Source organism: Colobus angolensis, unplaced genomic scaffold (genome assembly GCF_000951035.1).
Source record: "Colobus angolensis palliatus isolate OR3802 unplaced genomic scaffold, Cang.pa_1.0 Scaffold117, whole genome shotgun sequence".
NCBI lineage: Eukaryota > Metazoa > Chordata > Mammalia > Primates > Cercopithecidae > Colobus > Colobus angolensis.
Window position 1 is genome coordinate 6,526,153 of NW_012112808.1, and position 21,506 is coordinate 6,547,658.

The window sequence follows — 21,506 nt, forward strand, 5'->3', positions numbered from 1 at the left end:
CAGGTTTGTTTTGTGTACCTTTAAAATAAGTAACATAGTTTGGAGGTCACATGAAAGGTGTTTTCTCCAACGTCAAGGGGAAATACTTTCTTTATAATCTCATTTAAAGGATGAGTTGCTAATGGTTACTTCGGCCAAGGCAGATTTGAATTTGGCAAGCAGTCTTTTTTTCCAGGGTGAGAATGTTGAAGCGTTGTTTGTTTGTTTGTTGTTTTTAATTTTAGAAGGTTGACTCTTGAAGGTTAATTTCAGAGACTTTATTCACTAGGCAGCAGGAGCAGTTGGAGCTACCAAACATTTCCAGGCGGTTCAGAAGCTAAACCCCAATTTTTTCTTTCTGATTGGTTCCATTTGTTGAAAGTAGTAAACAGTGTGTGATAGAGGACTCTTTCTCTGTCTCTCTCTTTCTCTCTCTCTCTCTCTCTCTCCCCCCCACCCTCTTTTTTTCTCCTTTAAGTGATTTTCAGCAGCTCTTTGATTTTCTCACAAAGGAATCAAAGCCTTGTTTGTTTTCTTGTGGTTTGACTGAGGCCAGGCCTGGTTGATCAGGGCGTGGTTAAAGCTGGGGTGTTGCTGGAGTGAGTGGCTAAAGGAATGTGCCCTTGTGAGGTGCCTTCTAATTGAAAAAGACTTCAAGGAGACGGCAGAATATCCATGCAGGCTGCCTCTTTCCTCATCCCACCAGAGACCCGCTGTCAAGGGAGACCACATCAGACTCAGTATTAACAGAAACCCAACCTGCAGGGGAAGCTTCCTCTTAGGGGCTGGGGTCGGAGGGGGTGCAGCCAGGCAGGCGCTGATGTCAGGGCTGAGCTATGTGGCCAGCGGCGCCAACCAGCCCACAGTGCCTGGCCTTCCCTCCCTGCTGATGCTGTAAGCACCAACCCAAGTTAGTCCCGGGAAGCTCTTCAGCCAGCTCCTTTTGTAGTTAAATTTGGATATGGTACTTGCTCTTAGAACTCAAGGACTCACTCATTTTCTCCAAAAACATGCTGAAAATTATATACTTCGCTACTCTAGAAGGATGCAGCTTTTAATTTAAAATGATTTATGGAGCTTCGAGTACGAGCCCGGCAGCCTGTCCAATCTATTCCAGTGGGTCCTCACCTCACCCCTGTGAACAGGCATCGGCATCCTTTAAGGATTGGAGGAAGGCAAGGAGGGCCATGCCAGGCCATGCCATTTGTCCGACAGCCACACTCTCTAGTAAACTAGCAGGTGCGGTATTTGAACTTCCGTCGGATCAGAAGCCCACGTTTGCTGAGCTCACTGTTCTGCTGCTGCTGCTTGTGTTTCTACTTTCTCATCAGTAGTTCAGGGGAATTGTAACCGCAGGGCCAACCCTGTGTTGAGGCAGCTCAGAATAAAGCTCTCTGTTGAGGTATGGGTATGGCCTCCACAAGCATTGCCATGCTTTTTCCATGGGTTTGTTTGGTTTGATTTTTTTAAACTTCTGCACTAAAAGCAGTCAGTTCCTCCTGTTTCTTCACCAGTTCAAACTTTCACTCTACTTTCAAAACATCATTCTGTTTTGAAAGTATAGTGAAAATGTTGGACTTTTGAAATAAAGAAGGTGAGTGGGAGCAGAGGTCAACCTGAGAAACTCATCACAAGTCCAGGTGGAAGAAAAGATGTGACCCTAATTATTAGAAAGCCAGTTCCCATAGAGGTGCACTTTACTAGATTAGGCCTCTGACCAGAACATGGACTTAGATAGCCCACTTGTCTAGGTGGGCTTAAAAACTTGTCTATGTCTGCTTTTAAAAAAAAACAACCTATTTCTATCCTCATTTCCTATAGCTTCTGAAGAAGATAGCTCTGAACTAGAAGACAGAATTCTAATTTAAAGCCTAGATTTATGCAACATCCTGAAGTCAAGAAGGTAGGAGGAGATACTACACTGGTTTACTCCATGTATGTTAGGGCAGTCATTTTTAGGTGAAAATGAACCTATGAATGCATGCACATGTATCCCTTTAGTATGTGGAGATAATACTCATCTGTCTTCTTCAAAGGGTGGTTATTCAGTTGCATAGAGAAAAGCTAATGAGAAAAACAAATAGTTCTCACTCACTTTCCTTTTGCCCATGTGCTGGTGTCACTATCCCTTCTAGCACTTTCTGGGCAAGTGCAAATGATAAACAGTGAATCAATCTCAAAACTGAAAAATTGCCCCTGTAAATGATTATGTCCTCTCTTGGAGAATTTGCATTCTATGTAGACTACCCTTTGGAGCATTTCCAACCAAAAGCCCAGCTATGCAGAGTTTCCTGAATACATGTTCATTGCCTGGCACCAGCTTGGCTCCTGGTTGGAGGAAGAAGCCAACGCGGTAAGACACGGGCTTGTTCCTATGTGCGCCAGCTCTCTATTCATTCCAGGCCACATACTGGGCTTCCCACCCAGAGAGCCATCACCTACTCTCACCCCTCCAGAGTGGTACGTGGAAGAACAAACAAATGCTTTAATAAGAAGACTGCAGTTTGGGGGCCCTACTTAAAGCCTTGGGATCAACCACTTCATGGACAGTGTGCTGCGCTCATTGCTGATGATTCATGCTATAGGGTCTAGATGGGGTGAAATCACTTCCTGCTCCAACACACACTCCTCACTGGTGGGTGTTCACATCCCACCACTCTTGCTTTAGTCTTTTTCAACCCATGGGGGAAATCCATCCGAAGTTTCGGGTAGAGAAATCTTCATTTTGCAGAACTTGTTGCAATGGTGTGGTTAGTGTTTTCATTTTGGTAAAATGAAGTTTATTTCTGACTTGATGTCAGTCTTGGGAAATCCCTCTGTTTTCAAGGCTTGTTTCAAGAAAAACAAAATTCATCCAACTCCAAAAATGTTAGTAATCTTAAAGTTTCTATTTCATTCAGATACTCTCCACAGACTATCAGCAGAGATACAAAAGAGCCAACTGTTCATGTTCTTAAAAGTCAGTAGTGGAAAACAAGACAGTACTGTGTTTATTTAAGTGCTACAAACCAAAATGCATGGTTTCTCCAAAGAGCAATGTAATGATTTGAAGAAAAAGTATCCCTAAAATCCGTTTCCACATATTTCAAAGATCACTTCGATTTACGTATCTAAGTGTTTTTTGTTTGTTAATAGAGAAATGATACGGAAAAGACATCAGAGAGTACAGCACACATAGAAAAGGGGATTGAAATGATTCCAGAGAGTACAGCACACATAGAAAACAGGATTGAAATGATTCCCGGGGAGTTAAACAATCACAACGACTCTGGTTCAGATCTGTTTTGTTTTTTTTTTTTTTCAAGTGAGTATTTAAGCTGGCTCTAGCTTCAGTATCTAGTGTGACTTGGTTTGTTTTTAATTTTTCAGGTCACAGTTTGGTTCAAGCCCCTGAGTTATCTGGGTTATTTTTTAAGATAAAGAGCTATTCTGGGGCCAGATGTGTGGCTTACGCCTGTAATCCCAGCACTTAGGGAGGCCAAGGTAGGTGGATCACCTGAGGTCAGGAGTTTGAGACCAGCCTGGCCAACATGGTGAAACCCAGTCTCTACTAAAAATACAAAAAAATTAGCCGGGCATGGTGGTGGATGCCTGTAATCCCAGCTACTCGGAAGGCTGAGGCAGGAGAATCACTTGAACCCGGGAGGTGGAGGTTGCAATAAGCCGAGATCATGCCATTGCACTCCAGCCTGGGCAACAAGAGTGAAACTCCGTCTCAAACAAACAAACAAACAAACAAAAAAGCTCTTCTGAGAGGTGTAGCCAGGGAAACATGTTAGTGCCAAACAGAGATTAAAACCTTGAATCTTCTGACTTCTGATCTAGTACATGTGACCCTATTGCCTGAGGGAACAAATGTCCTTGTAGAGTTAACAAGAGGCAGAGAAAAAGAAGAAAGATTGTGGTATGCAAAAGAATACCTGTATTATTTCCAAAAATTAATTTAAGAAAACCACGATAGAAAGCACCTGTTTTTCTCCCGTGGGACATCCATTGTTGAATAATTTTTACTTTAGGGCACCTTCACCTCTGAGGTCAATTATGTTACATCAACCAAAACAAGGTTGATACCCCTGGAGTTGTGACTCTCTGCCCCGGAACCCCTGACTCCATGACAGCCTGCACAAGGGGGCTATTAGCTCAGTAATTCAGAAAGACCTTGCTCACAAGGTGGGTGGGGGATGGCATCACAAAATAAGTCACACGAAGATGTCTGCTCCAGAGTATCTTCTGACCATATTCCTAGAGTCTTTCTACCTCCCAGGCAGGAAACCTCACCGGGTAAAAGAGGAATTCGTGTAGGAATTGAGGAATGTCACCCAAAGGACACCTAAAATGCTGCATGAATTTTGTGGCAGCATCAGGCTCTTTAGGGCACACCTATGTTTTCCCACCCCTCCACTCCAGCCAAAAGGAGAGTTCCCACTGGACGCCTCTGTGAAGCCAGCACTGCGTAGATGCAGCCCTCCCTGGTCCTCAGGTCCTACCCACAGCCTTGTCTCACTAGCTCAGTCTCGCAACAAGGCACAAGTGGTGTAGACACAGCCCCCACTCTCTTCTCGCAGACACAGTATCCACTCTGGAGCTTCTCAGTTATTGTCCAGGCCCAGGGGAAGTCATAGCCGCCGCCTCTGTGGAATCAAAGCGTGCGAATTAAATGCATCCCTGTTTTTAAAAGAGCCAAGTGAGAGCACTGGTAATCGCTCCTCGTGGGCGGCCCTTTATGGTTTACAAAGCACTTTGATGTGTAGAATCCCCTTTAATCCTCCGAATGCCTTGGGAGGCTCCATTTATTGCCCTCACTTCTATAGATGAAGAAACCAAAAGCGTAGCAAGGTCAAGCCAAGATGCAAGGGTGACTGACACGGACCCTTGGCAGGCCTTGTCTATACTTCTGGTGGTGGGGAATTACCGCTGCCTTCCAGTTGGTTTTATGTGGCGGGAAGGTGACCTCAGAGGTGAAGGCACATCACACCAGAGGGTCCTGCTGTCTGCATGACTCATCACTGACATTGTTCTCCCCATCCCCTGGCCAAGGCAGTGTATGCCAGGTTTCTGCCCTGTAAAGTTAAAGATTCCCCTCTTTCCACACTCTGTTCTTTGGAAGCAAGTCACTTAGTGCTGCCCACACTCAAGAGATGGAGTGGAATTAAGCTCCACCTCCCAGAGGTGGGAGGATCTACATAAATTATTTGGAATTCTTCCATAAGGGAGACTGGTCTCTTCTTCCCTGCTTTCATTTTTCCTATCCTTTTACTAAAAGACACTGAAATCAGTCTGATGGAGTCCCTACATCAAATATCACACAGATGTAGCCCCTACTTTTGTAGACTGGCTTTTCCTGAAGCCCACCAAAATGAGCGGAAACTGAAGTGGATCAAAGCCCCAGTGCTTGTTATCCTTATTTCCGCCCCTTTCCTTGCTGGGCTAATGGGATCTTCCTTAAAATCATACAGTGTCCTTTATTATTTATTATTTATGAGTCAAAGTGTGCATGGCCAACAATACTTAAAACCAATCCAGGTTACAGGACATCCCTGCAGAGTGACAGGGTGCCCCACACCTGCCTGCCCCACACCTGGGTGGTGATTTCATCACTAGAGTTACACATCTGTATTCTGCAGGGTAAAGACATAATTCCATGTCTTCTCCCAAAGGAAGAATTTTCTGTTAAACTTCACACTTTTGGAGTGTGTGCTGCATGAGGGCGTCATGCTGGGGACTTCAGCTGACACTAGGGACTGCAGAAACCCAGTCATGGTTTTCAGAGGGCTTCGCCTCAAAGAGAGAAGACGAATTGACTCTATGTCAGGGCAGAGACAACAAAGAAAGCAGCATGCTTACGAGACATCAAATGCATACAAGTGCTCCTGGTGGAGACACCTCCCAGTCCTCCCAGCAACCACCCTGGGAAGCTGTGAATGGCCCCATTTTACAGAAGAGGAAGCTGAGGCTGGGAAAGGTCATCTTCTTTGACGGTTAGAAACCAGAAAGCTATGCATTCAAACTCTGCATCTGGCCTGAGTGCCTCTGCAACCCCAGGTGGCCTGCCGTTTTTTGTGTAGTTTGTAATAGAAGATTAGCAAAATGCTGTCATGGCGGCCCCGGTGTCATATTTTCAAGATCCTGCCTTCCACCCTCCTCAGCCACCAGCTCTGCTCACGTAAGATAGAGAGGTTTCTTGACTGAAAGTCAGGGGCTAGTGGTGGCTCAGAGGAAGGACTCAGGCAGGTCTGAAGCCCTGACTCTGCTGTGGCTGACTTGTGGGTGCTTGGTCATATTTCTTAATATCTCTGTGCCTCAGTTGCTTCACATGTAACATGGTGTTGTAGACACCATTGTGCTCTGCCCACCGACACTTGCTTACCAGTCTGACGTCCAGCTTCCAGCACCTGTGACATTTTGCATGAGGCTTTCACCAGATCTCTGGCCCAGGGTGGGCTAGAAAGCCTGGGGAATTGATGCCCATCCACCTCCAGGAGCAGCCTCAACCAGGGTCTGAAGGGAGCATGTGTATCCGTAACCCAGCTGCCTCTCTCTCCTCCAGGGGGAGCAACTCTAAGGCATGTTCAATGCCGCCTCTTGGAGTTCCCCAGTAGGGCTGAGATCCACCTGCCAGTGGTGATAACTGGCTTCATAAAGCAAACTATATTGGCTGCCTTCTCTCCCCAGTCAGTGCTTCCTGGGATCACTTCCCAAATTTAACCACTCACATTCAAATCCTTGTCTCAGGATTGGCTTCTGAGAGAACCCAAACTAAGACAAATAGGGATTATACACCCATTTTAGTCAAAGAATTGTTTAAATACCTGTAAAGTACTTAATAGACATACTGAGCTTTCACTCAGTGTTAGTTCTGATCCTTAATCTAATAATACAGCCAAAGGAGAATATGCTAGCACATAAAAAAAGAAAGCATCAAGCCGTTTTGCCCTTTTTGTACCAAGGGAGGTCTATGTTTCATCTCCTGACTTGTCAGACTAGAAGTAACCTGGGTTGCATTTCTTCTCCAACACCTGGGAAAGTCACCTGACTTCCAAGCCTTATGGCCATCTGTAAAATGAATGACAGAATGACAGTAATTCCAGCGTCGTAGGACTGAAGTGAGGGTTAATGAGGTAATACATATAATATTAGACTAGGAAGTGCTGAAATAAATGCCCAATAAATGTTAGCAGTTATAAACGTTTACATGTCCACAATTTGACTTCCCTACAAGAAAAGGCCCATATCTTGTTATCAAACATTAGCTTCTATTCTACTACTTTACCTTTTTAAAAAAAATCAGAATGCTAGAACTAGAATAAGCTAAGAGGTCATATGATCTAAACTCATGGCTTTTTAAATTTTAAATATGTTTATGTATTTAGGAGGTACACATGCAGAATTCCAACATGCATATGTAGTGTAGTGTGAAGTCTGGGCTTCTGGTATACCCATCATCTGAATAATGAACATTGTAACCCAATAGGTAATTTTTCAACCCTCACCTCCCTCCCACCCTAACCTCATGTTATATCTTTGTCAAGTAACTTTAGGTTGTAACCTGTACAGTTTTAAAATTATGATTATACTTTAAGTTCTAGCGTACATGTGCACAGCGTGCAGGTTTTTTACATATGTATACATGTGCTGTGTTGGTTTGCTGCACCCATTAACTTGTCATTTGCATTAGGTATTTCTCCTAATGCTATCCCTCCCCCATTCCTCCCACCCAACGTCAGGCCCTGATGAAGCTGGAAACCTTCGTTCTGAGCACACTGTCACAAGGACAGAAAACCAAACCCCCATGTTCTCACTCATAGGTGGGAATTGAACAATGAGAACACTTGGACACAGAACAAGGGACATCACACACCTGTACATTTTTAATGCAGTCATATGTTGTTTAACGATAGGGATACATCTGAGAAGTGCACTGTTAGAGAATATTGTTGTTGTGGGAACATCATAGAGTACTTACACAAACCTAGGTGGCATAGCCTACTACACACCTAGACTGTATGGTGTAGTGTACTGCTCCTAGGCTAGAAACCTGGACAGCATGTGACTATACTGAATAGTGTAGGCAACTGTGACACAATGCTAAGTATCTCTATGTCGAAACATGTCTAAACACAGGAAAGGAACAGTAAAAATATGGTATCAGAATCTTATGGGGCCAGGCACGGTGGCTCATGCCTGTAATCCCAGCACTTTGGGAGGCTGAGGCAGGTGGATCACCTGAGGTCAGGAGTTCAAGACCAGCCTGGCCAACATGGTGAAACCCCATCTCTACTAAAAATACAAAAGTTAGCTGGGTGTGGTGGTACATGCCTGTAATCCCAGCTACTCAGGAGGCTGAGGCAGGAGAATTGCTTAAACCTGGGAGACAGAGGTTGCAGTGAGCCAAAACTGTGCCACTGCACTCCAGCCTGGGTGACAGAGTGAGACTCTGTCTCAAAACCTAAATAAATAAATAAATACGAATCTTATGGGACCACCCTGGCATATATGGTTCATCTTTGACCAAAACACATCATTATGAAGCATGTGATTATATTACGTGGTTTAGACTCTGGGTGTGGTTAGATTCCCTGGAGAATATTGATTTTTACTTTGTATTGTTTTAACAATCACCAACTCAGTTAGGTTCAGACTGCTGGCTCTGTCTTGCCTTCCGTGGACAATGATTCTGATGGCCGTCCAGACAGTGGCAGTGAGAGGGGAAGGGACTTGGCCTCCTCATGACTCCCAGGGCTCTTTCTAACACGAGCAATTTCTCCAGTCTTCAGCTTTGCCTCTCAGAGTCTCACTGCCTTCTGGCCAGCAGCGGAAACGCAGAAAGTGCACACACAAAGCCACTGCATTGCTGGTGTTGTGATGTTTCTTTGTCTGTCTCCAGCCTCTGGAATCCATGCTATAGGTGGTCAGCATGAAGGAAAGGGTCAAGGTTTCTGTCTCTCCTCCCTAATGGAGGAGAGAATCAATTCTTGGAGAAGTAATACGAGTGAATCGCTTCTTGTCTAGAGGCCACACATTGAATAATTCCTATAAATTATTACAGTAAGTGACATGTAGTCAAGGAAAAGCCAGCAATTGCTGTGGTCTCTACCACTTTCCTCTTACGGATTATTTTGGGGCCAGTTGATATAATCTTGATAAATATCTTCAGAAAACTTGTTTCCAGTTTCGGTCATTTAGAAACATTTCATTTCTAAAATTCAATATGTTGTGGTTTCAACGATTTTTTACTGTTTGCTTGTTATTAGAAAAATAGAAAAGAAATGAGTGAGGCTAGGCATGGTGTCTCACGCCTGTAATCCCAGTGCTTTGGGAGGCTGATGTGGGAGGATCCCTTGAGACCAGGAGTTCAAGACCAACCTGGGCAACATAGTGAGACCCCCCACCATCTCAACAACAGCAACAACAACAAGACAGTAATGAGCTTCAAATGCATATACTCACCTTATTCATCTGTAAAGGTTTCAGGTGTTTGTTTTGCATGCGTGCTTGTGGATGAATACAGTTGACATTACGCCAAGAACTCAGGAAACATTTTGTGGGTTCAAGTCCTGGCTCCCGCTCTTGATAGCTGCTTGACAAAGATGTCCGTGGGTTTCAGTTTCCTCATCTGTGAAATGAATGGGGTTTGTTTGAGGATTTGAAGATCCAGTGCAAGTAAAGTGGCTAGAATAGTGTCATTGTTCTGAGAGTTTAAAAGATTTTATTTTTGTTTTCCAGGAATTAACGATTAATGCAAACAGAAATCACAGAAAACAAGGGAGAGTAGTAATTTATGAGAAATGTGACCAATTTGCTCTTTCCTCTTTTGTCTGAGGTGGTTCACGATATGAAAGATCGTCTGTTCTTGGGTTCCTCAAATCCTTTTTCCTTCTTGCTTTATGAGCAGAACCTTGCTTTCCCTACTGGAGAGAGCCAGTTGGGTCTTGGGTCCCTCTTTTCATTTAGGCTCTTGTCCCCTACTCTTTATGTTTATTAAGGATTTGGGGAGGGTGGGGAGAGGGAATGGGGTAAACCTCTGAAAAAAAATGCAGGGACCAGTTTCCTTATTTTTAAATTATGGTCTTTGAAGAAAAATGTACTAAAATCTACCACTAGCAATTACTTTTTCATCTTATTTTCAGAAAATGGGCTACCCCCTTGGCAGTTAGTCCTAGGTTTCAACCCTCCTAAGAGATTTCCACAGCCCCTTTTATACCTAAGGGTGGAATTCCTCTCGAAGGCCAGCACCCCTCCCTGGCAGCAAGGATGAGTTGCACAAGGGAGCCTGTCCAACTTGCTAGTAACGACCTTTCTGCTGTCATCATCGTTCCCCAGGTGCAGCTGGGAACCTTTTGGGGGTGATGCGTACTAACACTCTGGCCCAGAGGTGACCGGGCTCACTCTGATGATAAAAGTTGCCCTTGGGGTTCAAGGTGAAAATCTCATCCAGGTCTTCAGTTGTTTTCTGTTTCTCTGATTCATATACATTTATTGAGGTTTAATTTATATCCATAAAGCATGTAAATCTTAAGTGCTCGGCTCAACAGAATTTTACACACATGCACACCCATGTAGACACAACCCAGATCCAGACACAGAACATCTCCAATCCCTGGTGTCCTGTCCCAGCCCAGATCCTCCCCAAGGGGGGACTGCCATGGTGACTTGTGTGCCACAGGTTAGTTTTGCCTGCTGTTGAAAATTCGTATAAATGAAATGCTGTAGGAGATACTCTTGTGTCTCGGTTCTTTCACACAGCATTGTGTCCATGAGATTCATCCATGTTGTTCTGGAGCAGTAATGTGAGCTTTTTCATTGAATAAATAGATTCAATTGTCTGAATTTCATTGTAGTATTCCATTGAGTGAATATATCCAATGTATTCATTTCTGTCCAAATGGGCCTTTGGGTTATTTCCAACTTGGGGCTATTATAAATAACATTACTATGGACATTCATGTACATTTCTAATTAATGATTGACATGCCCTTTGTCCTCCCGTGGTGACCCTATTTTAACCAAGTAGTGGTCACTTATAACCATGAATGTAGCTTTCAGAATGTTTGGATGAGAGGAATAAACTGGCAAGTATTTATAAAGTGACTTGAACTTTACAATTAAAAGATTATTTACTTCGAAAAGCTGTATAAATGTTATTTAAACTATTTGTGTGGCTTCTATCAAGCCATTAGTCATCTCTGAGCCTCAGTTTCTGCATCTGTTAAATGGACATAATATTAGTACTGTGCAAAAATAATAGAATTGTTGCAAGGATTAGATGATAGTGAAGTAAAGCACTTAGATGGAGCCTGGCCCGTCTGAGCACTAAATATTAATTGCTGTTATTAATTTTTTATCATAAAGATGATATAAGGTAAAGTCAAAGATGCTATAAAGTTGCACGAGCTTATTGACACAAAGCAACCAATGTAAACCAAGTAATTTGTTTTAATGCCAGATGTGAATAAGTTGTTCTGCTTTTTTTCCTACTTTATAACCTTGGCATCAACCTTGATTTCTATAGTTACGTAAACCTTTGTATTTTAACAAAGAGATCTCCTGGATAAGATGGAGGAGGAGAAGAAAAAAAAAAAAAACAACTCGGGCAGGGGAATCTGATGATTGTGGGGTCAGCATTAACTTTTGGCCTCAGTTTAACCTTGAGGGATTGTTTTCATTGTTTATACCTCTGGGTTAGATTTCTCTTTGTCCCTGGCCAATCTAATAATGGGTAATCATTTGAATTCAATATCATCTGATCCAGTGTCAGGAATTCCAAAGGCCAGAGAGACAACTCAACTCTTTCTTTTTCTTTCTCTTTTTTCTTCCGAGATTCGTTCTGTCACTCAGGCTGGAGTGCAGTGGCAGGATCGAGGCTCACTGCAACCTTTGCCTTCAGGGTTCAAGAGATTCTCATGCCTCAGCCTCTGGAGTAGTTGGGATTACAGGCATGCACCACCACACCAAGCTAATTTTTTGTATTTTTGGTAGAGATGGGGTTTTGCTATGTTGGCCAGGCTGGTCTTGACCCCCTGGCCTCAAGTGATCTGCCCACCCCAGCCTCCCGAAGTGCTGGGATTACAGGCATGATTCGCCATGCCCGGCCTAACTTAACTATTTCTAATCTCATATGTAAGTGGATCCATTGGCTTCCCAAATGGAATCAAATTAAGGAGTCATCATTTTATGTGTAGATGCTGCAGTAGAACCCAGGGGGCTTGGATGAGAATGTGCAAACATGTGAGATCAAAAAGCTGCTATTGACAAAGCAGGGGAGTTATTGTTATATAAATAGTCTTCAGCCCACATCTCTGAATTTATGGTACTGGTCATTTTGGTATTAGCCAAGAAAGCTACTCCACTGGGCAACCATTCAAAGAAGGAGGGAAGAATAACGCCTCCCACACCCAAAGGTGTTTCCTAACTCAGAACAGAAACACATTTCACACATTTTTAACTTTTAATTTTGAAATAATTTCAGACTTCCAGGAAAGTTGCAAAAATAGCATAAAGAAATATCTACCCTTCACTCAGATTCGCAAATGTTAGCACTTTGCCACATCTGCCTCATTCTTCTCTCTGTTCACACACACACACACACAGGCACACATATACGCACGTACACATATGTGCACACAAATACATGCACACACACACTCTCTCATTTTTTCTGAACCATTTAATTTGCAGACATTGTATCCCTTCATCCCTAAATACTTCAATGCATATTTCCTAAAAACAAGGCTATTCGTGTTTAATAACTACAGTATAATTATCAGACCTAGAAAATTAACACTGGTGCCTTGTTAGCACTATAACCTAGTCTGCAGGCTGTATTCAATGCCCTACTAATGTCCTTCACAGCAAATGAAGAATTTTTTAGTCCAGAATCTGATCCAAGATCACATATTATATTTAGGTGGATCTACTTCCTCAGAAAATATCTTTTTTTTTTTTTTTAGATGGAGTATCACGCTGTCGCCCAGGTTGGAGTGCAGTGGCACAATCTTGGCTCACTGCAACCTCCTCCTCTTGGGTTCAAACAGTTCTCCTGCCTCAACCTCCCCAGTAGCTGGGACTACAGGCGTGCACCACCACACCCAGCTAATTTTTTTGTATTTTTAGTAGAGATGGGGTTTCATCATGTTGATCAGGCTGGTCTCCAACTCCTGACCTCAAATGATCTGCCTGCCTCAGCCTCCCAAATTGCTGGGATTATGAATGTGAGCCACCGCGCCAGGCCCTCCTCAGAAAGTATTCTAAGAGATGTTGAACCCTCATTATTAGAAAATCCTTCCTTTAGGATAACATCTTTGCTCTCCTGTTAACTGGATGACCAGTTGAAGGACTAGGTCAAAAGAATGTCTTCTAGCATATTTGCCTGTACTTACAGGGATAGGGCATGAAAGTAATTAAAACAAGTATATTTCATTGTATTGGTTATATGCAAGTTAGACATCATTGGGGAAGATTAGGTCTTCCTGGCTTTTCAGAAAAAAATGTTAACATGTGAGTCATGGTGCTGCTTGGTGTTGTCTGTTGGTTGGATGTTAAGGTGTACAACTTGTGTGCCTGCAATGAATGCATAGAGTTGCAGACGTCCATTCTAAGAAAGCAGATGTTGCATTTCTTCTTTCTTCAGACAATGGTCATAGTAGCTACACTTTCTTTGGCAGATGTGGTGCTGGAAAAAGCCATGCACAAGTGCATCTTGAAGCCTCTCAAGGGGCACGTGGAAGCCATGCTGAAGGACTTTCACATGGCCGACGGCTCATGGAAGCAACTCAAGGAGAACCTGCAGCTTGTGCGGCAGAGGAATCCCCAGGAGCTGGGGGTCTTCGCCCCGACCCCTGATTTTGTGGATGTGGAGAAAATCAAAGTCAAGTTTATGACCATGCAGAAGATGTATTCACCAGAAAAGAAGGTCATGCTGCTGCTGCGGGTCTGCAAGCTCATTTACACGGTCATGGAGAACAACTCAGGTGAGGCCGGTGGAAGCCCAGGCTTCATGCCGCTTCCCTCCCGGGCCAGAGACAGGCCTGTCTCCTGTCAGGCTTTCTGATTCCCAATTTTTCCTCCCTTTGGTCTCTTGATTTCACCAAGTGCCTTACAAAACTACAAGTGATTCTCTGATATCTGGCAAATTAGCCACATGCAACGGATTAAAATGTAAGCAGATGAGGGCAACAAGATTTTTGTACCTGGCCGATTTAAGTAAAGATTTAGTATGGTTACAAATTCAGTCTCTGGAGTCTGAGTTCAAATCTTCCCTCCAAGAAGAAGAAAATTAACTGAGGGACTTTGGTCCCCTTAATCAACCTTGCACGCTGTAGTTTTCTGCGTCTTTAGCTGGATGTCACCCTTTCTTTCATAAGGTGGGGTCAGCTGAGACAGCTCACACATAGCCCCGAGTGCAATGGAAATATCAGCGAGTATCATTACAACATTTTGGCCAATGAGGCTTTGTGTCAATGACCTATAGTATGTGAAAGGAACTCAGAGCATTCAGTCATAATGAGGCCTCATTAGAGCCGTTTCATTGGCTAGCCCTTCTTTGCTACAAGCCGAATCAATATAATTGAAATTCACCAAAGAGTTACAAACTTGGAAAGCCAGCCCTCGGATTTAGCCTTGCTGCTTCCTGTAGATGCAGGGGTAACCATGAATCATGGATAGTCATGGAGCCTTGCATTGTCCCAGGTCTTCAGTAAGCTTATTGTAATTCCGAGGACGATTACGAACTTTTCTTCTTAGTGAAATTGCTTAATGAAGAAGCAGCAGAGAGAAAACAGGCTCTATTAACCACTGCTTGAGTAGACAGGAATGTATGTGCACTTTGGGAATTGTTGAGTGAAGATGTTAAAATATGAGCTCCTGGGCCTGCTAATGATAGCATGTGAACATCGCCTCATAAGTTTGCAAGCATATTTCACATGTAGGAAACATATTTTCTATAGTTCACAGTCATTTATAAAAATTCCCCAAATAATCTGCACGGGATTTTGCTCTTCTGAAGCACAGTTTCTCAACACACACACTAAAGACTTGATGTAGACAGAATAATTCTTCTAATCTTCTAATCAGGGGCTGTCCTGCTTCCTGTAGGAAGTTTAGCAGCATCCCAGATGTCATCTGCATCCCCACCCTCCAGTTATGTCAATGAAAAATGTCTTCAGACAATGCCAGATATCCCCTGGGGGACAAAACCATCTCCAGTTGAGAACCACTGATGTAAAGAAAACTAGAAGTAAAGACTAACACTTTTTGCCATATATTTCTATTAATCAATGTGTATATTCAACATATACCGAATTAACTGTGTGCTCACATTAAATACAGAGCAAAGTTGGCTTATTCCTGGTTTGAGTTTGGCCTTGTCATTATGTTTGTGAATAATGTGCACAGCAAGAAATAGGAAATAAGACACACAGAATTAGCATAAGTAAATATTTTGTATTTTATAATATTGTTTATTGTTTGCTGAAAATTAAAATATTTTAACAAGCATTCTGTTCTATCATATAATTTTATACAAATTATAAAAGTGGGGAGAAAATCTGTAATGTGTTCATTGGTTCATAGACATTCATGCTGAAACTGTAAGGGCTGGTCTCTAACATTAGCAGCTGGGAGGGTCACAGGCTACATAGGATTCCAGAAACACCCACCTCTGTTTATAAATAGCACAGTCCCCCAGAGTGACTCCTTGCTGTCTAATAAAAGCAACAAGTAGGATGTGAAAGAAAGAAAAGTTAATAAAAACATTCCATCTCGTTCTTTCTTCCTACTCTCAGGGAGGATGTATGGCGCTGATGACTTCTTGCCAGTCCTGACCTATGTCATAGCCCAGTGTGACATGCTTGAATTGGACACTGAAATCGAGTACATGATGGAGCTCCTAGACCCATCGCTGTTACATGGAGAAGGTAACTGCTTTTGAGAAAAGTTGAAGGAACTGGGTGCTATTTTTTTCATTTTTTTAAAATTGAGATGAAATTCATGTAACATAACATTAATCATTTTACAGTGAATAATTCAGTGGCATTTGGTATATTCACAATGTCATGCATTCTCCACCTTTATTTAGCATCAAACTATTTTCCTCACCCTAAAATAAAATTCTGCACCCATTAAGCAGTTACTTGGGTGCTTTTTTGACATATTAAGTGTTAACTGAATTTTTTTTTTAATTTAAAAGAGTTTTTTTAATTTACTAAGCTTTTTCTGATTGCAAAGGTAATACACACTCATGGTAGAAAATTTGGAAAAGCCACGAAAAACATAAAGAAAACATATAACCCCATCTTAACCATGCTTCACTAAGATTGCTTAATGGCAATAAAAAAACTACGTTCAGTAGAATAAATGCCATTTTTTTTTTTGAAGAAATGGTTTCTTTGACTCCAAGAGAAAATTATAAATTTTTGTTGAGGATATTTCCATCGCCAGAAATATAACCTGCTCTTATATTAATGAAATGGGTAAAAGCTTGGCTTTGTTTTTATTTTTTAAAATTTCACTTTTAAGGTAAAAACAGTATTAAATTTTTTCCAGTTCTTTTTTTTAAAGTATCTTTTCATTTTTATAATAAAAACACAGGGGTGTGGAATCCGTGCAGTTCGCTCTCAATTTACCTTGGCAGTCGGGTTCCTTCTTATGTCTGCCTAACCCCAACATGTCTTAGCAAAAATTCCTTCTCCTTACGCATAGCTTAGGTATTTTACCATGGAAATGATGAGGATGTTTGGCACACTAGTGCACAGCCTTGAAAAACAGAAATAACTGGGACACTGTGTGAGCTTATCTTTTTAAAGGAGAACAAATCAGGGCCTGTGCACTGTGAATCCTCTTAATCCATTTTAATAGATCCAGATAAAAACCCAGACAAGCCCTAGGGGGGATTGTTATGGGGTTTTTGTTGTTGTTGTTGTTGTTGTTGTTTTCCGGTGAGTTTCAGTCTGGGCTTGAGTGGAAAGGTCCATCTCTGACAGGATTCCCTAAGGAATGAGTCATCCCAGCATTTTCCCTGGAGGGAATGAAGTGCATTTTTACCACCCCAGAATGTGCCCCTTAGTCTCTTCAGTCCTACTTTTTTTCTGTCGAGGGACCACCCTCTCTGGAGCCCAATTATGCCCTTCCCATGTGGCCATGGGTAGTGCTGACTCAGGATGTGGGATGAATATCTCTCCTCCTGTTCCCCATCCCAGGCAGGTATGAATGGGCCTCTTTCATTCTTTCACCCTTTAGCCTCTTCTGTCCCCTCATTAATATTCCTAACCATGGAAACAGACACTCCCTGATGAGCCTCTGAGGCCCTCCCTGGAGCTTTTCTTGCCTGCTCTGCCCTGGGATTAGACAGGACAAGGCCAAACATGTGGTTTTGCCCAGGGACCAAGAGAAGCATGTTAGTCTACATGGCATGCTTTCCTTCCTTCCACTGTAATGTTTGGTATTAATACAGTTTGGGGTTTGGTTGTTCTTTTTCAAGCTTCAATCATGTTTAATTCTAGTAATAAGTATGTAGAGCTCTTAGGGCTTTGGGGAAAAAGACATGCCGGTTTCACTTAGAAAGTCGATTCTGTTACTGACAATGTGCACTCAGGACAAACATTTGCTTATATCTTGTGGCCCAAGGACAGAGACAGCTACTTCCTGCCCCTTTCCCAGATTGGCCCAGGGCAAGGCCCTGTGTTGATGACTAATGGACAGGTGGCTGTCATCTCCTCCACCAATCCCACAAGAAAGACAAGGGCACAACTAGTAAGGACACAAAGCGGCTGGTGAGCTCGCACTTAAATGGAGCCTGCTTCCACTTAACCGTGTCTGGGGCTTCTTGGCTGCCTTCCTTGGGAGAGCAGGCGGCCTAGTCGGGTTGGCTGTGATCACAGACCAGGCCTGCGTAGCATCGAACTGAAGCTATGCAGCCTGGGAGGAAGAGGCTACTGAGCAGTGGCAAAAATACAGATTGGACTTTTCCGTGCCTGCCCAAAGTCCTCTTTGGTTTGCAGGGTAGCAGCCACGTCTGTTTTCTGCTGTTTAAGCAGGTATTCGCATTTACCAAAAAGGCGTCATAGAATCCCTTAGAATTGCACAGCTCTTGTGGTAGGGTTATAGTTTTGCTGAAATTTAAAACCTTCTCTAATTGCATCCACATGTTTCAAAGTGAGGTCAATTTTGTGCTTCCAGCATTTGAGTTTTCTCCTTAGTGTCCTGAACCGATGAGAGCTAGGGAGTCTAAAATTTGAAGTCCAAAGGAGCCCCCCACCACCCCCACAAAGATTGTAACAGTTCTCCAAGTCCTTGCTCAAATCCTGACCCTCTATACAGCCTTTCCCGAATACTTACATTCATACTGATTTCTCCTGAAATTCTTCATGTAGCATCTGTATTCTGGATTACTGAGTTTCACACACAGTCACCTGCTGATTTGTTTGTGGGGCAAATATTTGGTAAAGATCAACAATTCAAAACTCTTAACTAGGGTGATTATACTGTAGGTGGAAAGGTCTGGAAAACCTTTCAGATCACTCTATACACAGAAAGCTTGACATGTGATCAAGGGAAAGTGCATGGCTCAGGGTGACCCAGATTATGCTGCAGGAAAAAATAACCTCAAGTCTTTATCTGCAACTTGAAAACAAGAAGGGTGTTTTTCTTTCTCGAGTTCATGTCCAGCACAAGTTTGCAGGGCGTGCGGCTCCTGACCACATGGAGGAGACAGTTGCCATCTTGCATATTGCCACTTATTGACCAGAGAGAGGCTTCCGCAGGGTCTCACATGAACAGTTAAATACTTTGGCCCTAAAGGTAACACTTCTGCACAAAACTCATTTCACCAAACTAACTTCTGGTCCCTGCAGGCATAAATTACCAGTGTCTTTTTAAAAAACAACAAAACAAAACAAAACACACATTCATAAACTTCTGGAGAGTGAAGACTCAGATTCTATTTCTTACAAACCTACCTTCTCCTCTGTAGCTGTGGCTCACAGTAGACATTCAGTGGGTATTTTGACAAACAATGTCTCTAAATCTAAAATGCGCTGTGCCCGGTTAGGGAATTTTTAATAAACATTCGGGGCGACCCCTAGTGGCTCTTCAGCGCAGAGACCGTAAGTTCTTCCCCAGGCACCTAATTATATGTTACAACAAAAACTATGAAGGAATACATACGCATCTTACAGGGTCGTCAGCCCTTTTACACTCCTCAGGAACATAAGAGATCATTCCTAAACGCACCATCACAGGAGCATCACTTTCCTGTAAATTATTTTATCCTAAGTGCCAGATGTTATGTTAGTCCCAAAGGAAGCGGTAAGGGAATCAGGAGAGAGAAATTATTTTTGAAGTACCCACATTTTTGCAAACAGTTTAGTATACTTAATTTAGAAAATACTCATTTCGTTGTTTTTTTTTTTTTTTTACTTTTTTAAAAAACCAAATTCTTGTTTATCAGAGATAGAAAATATCAACTACTAAAAGAAAAAGCCAAAAGCAAGTGTTGCCACGAGTCTGGACTGATGGAGGAGATTCTGGCCTTGGATTGTCTCACAAGCCTGACTTTCCCCCGACCACCCCGTCAGGCCTTAATACCCCAACTATTTCTAGCAAACGTTTTTCACAATTGTACTTTAATAATTTTGGCCAGGCATGGTGGCTCATGTAATCTCAGCACTTTGAGAGGCCGGGATGGGTGGATCAGTTGAGGCCAGGGTTCGAAACCAGCCTGGCCAAAATAGTGAACCCCCATCTCTACTAAAAATACAAAAATTAGCCAAGCATGGTGGCACATGCCTTTAATCCCAGCCATTCAGGAGGCTGAGGTGGGAGGGTTGCTTGAGCCTGGGAGGCGGAGGTTGCAGTGAGCTGAGATTGTGCCACTGCCCTCCAGCCTGGGTGACAAAGCGAGATTCCATCTCAAAAACAACAACAACAACAGAAACACTTTAGAGGCTTGGTCAGTCTCACGCACTAGAATGGAAATCCCATCAGTGGAAACAGGAACCTTGTCAGCCTGGCTTGTCTGTGCTCCCCCGGCCCCTCCCAGGCCTGGGTCACTCCATAAATCTCTGCGGGATGGCTGTGTGAAGGGATGGATGGAGGAGTGAGTGCCATGCTCTTGGATGTGGGCTTCTGTGATCCTACAGGAAATGCATGTTGAAGAAATACTAAAAATACAAAACATGCCCTCTAACGCTGGCATCCCATTATCACCTGTGAGCGGAGGTTGGCACTGGGAGGACCCACTCTTTCTGCTCTTTTCAGGAGGCTATTACTTGACAAGCGCATATGGAGCACTTTCTCTGATAAAGAATTTCCAAGAAGAACAAGCAGCGCGACTGCTCAGCTCAGAAACCAGAGACACCCTGAGGCAGTGGCACAAACGGAGAACCACCAACCGGACCATCCCCTCTGTGGACGACTTCCAGGTGTGCAGCTGGCCCCCGCTTTGCTTCCTTCGTCCTCCAGGAATGCAGAGCTGGCTCACCCAGCACATCCCAGCTCAGAGGTCCCCACTGTGTTGAATTATTTGGCAGGAAAGGGATATCTCAGACCACCCTCTGGCCTTGTTACATTGCTCTGTTTTCTTTACATTTATATATGCATGGGATATTTGGCCCAAGTTTTGCTGTCCTTAAGAAAACCAAGTTGAATTAAGGCAGGATTTCTGCCCAAACAAGCAGACGATAAGTCAAAAAGGAGGAGGAAGCATTTGGCACAGGCGTTGGAGATTTTGTTTCATCAGGAAACAGCCGCTGTGTTACGCGATGCAATTGGCCTAGTTTCTCTTTGGGAAAAGAGAGAGGAACAGCGATGTCTCCTTCCCTTTTCACTCGCCCACTCTCCAACACAGAAGACCCCAGAATCTCAGCAGCAGCAGCAACAACAGCTATGGCAGCCGTCCACAGCACAGAGTGACCAGGCAAGCATCTGAGCGAGTCCTGCTCAGGTTCCCTGGCCAGGGTTTTTCCTGACCATGAGCTGCTGCTTGGGAATGTGGGATTCCCAATGAGCTTGTTTCTTAGAATGGAGAGGTGGGTTAGGGCTATAGAAATCTTTACCCAAGGCCAGGCATCAGGGCTCACTGTACTCCCAGCACTTTGGGAGGCCAAGGCGGGCAGATCACCTGAGGTCAGGAGTTCGAGACCAGCCAGGCCAACATGGTGAAACCCTGTGTCTACTAAAAATACAAAAATTAGCTGGGTGTAGTGGCAGGCACCTGTAATCCCAGCTACTTGGGAGGATGAGGCAGCAGAATCGCTTGAACCCAGGAGGCGGAAGTTGCAGTGAGCCGAGATCGCACCACTGCACTCCAGCCTGGGCGACAGAGTGAGACTTAGTCTCAAAAAAGAAAAAAAGAGGCCGGGCGCGGTGGCTCACGTCTGTAATCCCAGCGCTTTGGGAGGCTGAGGCGGGGAATCACGAGGTCGGGAGATTGAGACCACCCTGGCTAACACGGTGAAACCCCGTCTGTACTAAAAATACAAAAATTAGCCGGGCGTGGTGGCGGGCGCCTGTAGTCCCGGCTACTCGGGAGGCTG

General features: G+C 43.6%; 1 protein-coding gene across 2 annotated transcripts in view; it reads left to right on the forward strand.

The window, feature by feature from the left end:
* RIN2 (Ras and Rab interactor 2) overlaps positions 1-21,506 on the forward strand; it is a 252,268-nt gene that overhangs the window by 225,298 nt on the left and 5,464 nt on the right. For both annotated transcript variants that reach the window (XM_011963061.1, XM_011963051.1), the window contains 3 exons: positions 13,641-13,946; positions 15,759-15,890; positions 20,230-20,393. In XM_011963061.1, the coding sequence (XP_011818451.1) occupies positions 13,641-13,946; positions 15,759-15,890; positions 20,230-20,393 (602 nt within the window). The remainder of the gene's footprint in view (positions 1-13,640; positions 13,947-15,758; positions 15,891-20,229; positions 20,394-21,506) is intronic.